This window comes from Gavialis gangeticus, unplaced genomic scaffold (assembly GCF_001723915.1).
Source record: "Gavialis gangeticus isolate Ggan-Ray unplaced genomic scaffold, GavGan_comp1, whole genome shotgun sequence".
Lineage (NCBI taxonomy): Eukaryota > Metazoa > Chordata > Crocodylia > Gavialidae > Gavialis > Gavialis gangeticus.
The window spans coordinates 163,514,475-163,517,060 of record NW_017729024.1 but is presented as its reverse complement, the minus strand read 5'-3'; the positions used below and the strand labels follow the sequence as shown (position 1 = coordinate 163,517,060).

The 2,586-nt window shown below is 47.6% G+C and overlaps 1 protein-coding gene across 1 annotated transcript in view; it reads right to left on the bottom strand.

The window, feature by feature from the left end:
• Positions 1–1,477: 1,477 nt before the first annotated feature.
• Positions 1,478–2,586, bottom strand: part of MRPL17 (mitochondrial ribosomal protein L17) — a 1,766-nt gene continuing 657 nt past the window's right edge. The window contains exons 2-3 of the mRNA XM_019518280.1: positions 2,448–2,570; positions 1,478–2,334 (exon numbers count right to left, since the gene is read on the bottom strand). Coding sequence (XP_019373825.1) covers positions 2,068–2,334; positions 2,448–2,570 — 390 coding nt within the window. The 3' untranslated portion in view covers positions 1,478–2,067. The remainder of the gene's footprint in view (positions 2,335–2,447; positions 2,571–2,586) is intronic.

Genomic DNA, 2,586 nt, shown 5'->3' with positions numbered 1-2,586 from the left:
TAGCATTATTACAAATTAGACGGAGGAAGCTACTATATATACACCTTAAAATAAGAGAAAAAGCAGTAGACCAGGATAGGCAATCTCTTCCGGCTATGGATTGGAATGACCCGCCCCAGGTTGGAGGCAAGCAGAGAGATACTGGGACCCAGCTGTTGCCAGTGCTTATTCCTGCAGTGGCATGGAGAGTGTGTCCATGGCCTAAGCCCCTTGCTACCAAAGTCTCACATCCATTGGCTGAATCCAGTCACCCTGTGGTAGAGAAAGCATGTGGAACACTGAGCTCTGCCAAGAATGAACCAAGGATAAATAAGGAATGGAAACAGGGGAAAAATAGGTTGTGCATTTTGAGGGAAAATGAGACAGCTGTGTAACTAAGTTTCTGGAAGGCAAACACTTCTCTCCCCCTCCCACCTTTCTTAGTACCAGCTGGAACCAGCCAGCATGGGACAATCAGAATTAATCCCCTACTATTCCAGTTATAAGTACCCTGATCCATTACTTGCAAGTGTAATTAGCATGTGGGTAGTCATTAATAAGCGCCATTACACTGCCATCTAATGTGTGCTTAGTAGTTGTTACAGTATTTTAGAACACTCAAAGTAACTGTGAAACAGTTGCTCATCTTTGGATTTAGCAAAAGAATTGTAATTGAAATACTACCTGGTCACTCAGATTCCAGCATGGTGATTAAGTCTCATGCAGAGGTGAGTTTGATGTGCACTATGCTCATTTCTTGTAAACGAGCCAAATTCAGTTGTTCTGCATCCCTGCTCTCAAGATGTCAAGGCCTAGTGGATTGTGAGAGATGTGGGATAAGACCAGGGCTGACACTTCTGGTCTTTTAGGAAGGGAGCTCTTTCTACCTGGCAGATAAGAGATCTCAGGGGCCAGTTTGAAATTGTAGAATAGAATCTGACAGCAATTCAGAGCCAGCACTGAACTAAACCACCTTCTGCTCTCGGTAGAGCAAAGTACATTAACCTTGTCTCTAATATAAACACATTGTACTACAACATATAGGTTCCTATACTGCTCCATCCTAGAAACCTATCCCCTTTGCGTTTTCTGTACAGCCAGGCATCTCCAAAATGCCAGGGTGCCTTTCACATCAATCAAATCAATAGTAAAGTCTCTAGACTCCATGAAATTTCTGGTATTTCTGCCTTACATCACGGAAAGTCTTCTTGGCAAGCTGTGATTTACATTTTTACCTAAAAGAAAAAAGGCATTGAAAAAGTGCCTTTAATGAAACACAACCTTTAATATATAGATTATCCTAAAACTATTTTTAAGCATTGAATTTTAGTAGTTCTTGAATGATGCCTGAGTTTATCTCCAAACTTTGAACATCATTAAAAAAAGCAAACTGATCCCACTGTAAAACATGAAAATCCTGCACAGTGACTGGGGGAAGAGTTTGAAACTCTGGAAGTTCATCAGACACCTGTTTTTCTCTTAGGTTTGGGCAACTGTGACCTTGTATCTAAGCTTATTGACTTGTTTTAGATCATAAGCAATGGGTCCTGTCCCCAAGTGCATTCATGTGTGATCCAAAACTAAAAGTCCCAGACTCCTACAGCTGTAAGAGTCTGTCCAGCAAATGCTTTATGGCTGCCTAGAAAGCTGTTTAGGTCTTCATTCTTCAATCTCGTTAGGGGGAAGCCAGGTTTTAGCAAAAAAGACTGGGGTCCAGCCAAACAGTACTCCATAGGCACAGCAATGCAGTGAAGACAGAACAAGACTTTATGTTCTGAAAAAACAGGTTTATTTGCACAGTGATAATTGTTAGGGCATCCAGCTTCATTGCTCTCTCCATGTGGGTTTCTGCTTGTAACAGGGTGAAAGACTTGACCCTCCACTCCTGCATAGTAATGCAGACAAAAACAGAGGGCAGGGACTATGGAGAGAGGCCATGTGTTCTAAACAGGCAGCATGGAAGTGGGATTCACCACTCCTGCCTGAGGAAAGTCTTTACTTAGCAGGTCTGGTCTCCTGTCCAGGGAGAGCCTCCTCTGCATCTCAGGGTGCTGCTTGGTTCCCCCTGGGCTGGAAGGAGGTGCTGCCTTACACAGCCGTACCCTCTGGGGGCTGCTTCCTGGCCTGCAGCACCTCCTCCCGGTAGCCCTTCAGCAGCTGGTTCAGCAGGGTCTTCTCGCTGTCCCTGTGCTCAACAAGTGGGGGCAGTGGGTTCCCCTTGTACTCAAGCACGCCCAGCTTGGCCCGGTCCAGGTTTGTGCCTTTGGGAACCTGCAGCAGTCGTGTATAAGGGCTGCTGTAGTCCTGGAAACGCAAGGCCAGCACCTTGAACAGCTTGTGCACCAGGTCCTTCTCCTGCCGGGGCAAAGTATGGGACAGTGGCTGGTGAGGCCCTCTCCCTGCCGTCAGCTGCCCTCCCCCAGACCAGGGGGAAGCCAGGCCTTGTCCCCGGCCCTCGCGGTGCTCACCGTCAGCCAGAAGTTGGCCATGCTCATGGCGCGCTCGTCCGTGTCACCGCGCTTCGCGTAATCGATCAGCTGCGGGGACCGGGACGTCAGGAGGGAGGGGGGAGGAGGGGGACCCGCCCAGTCCTCCCGCCCCGCCCCG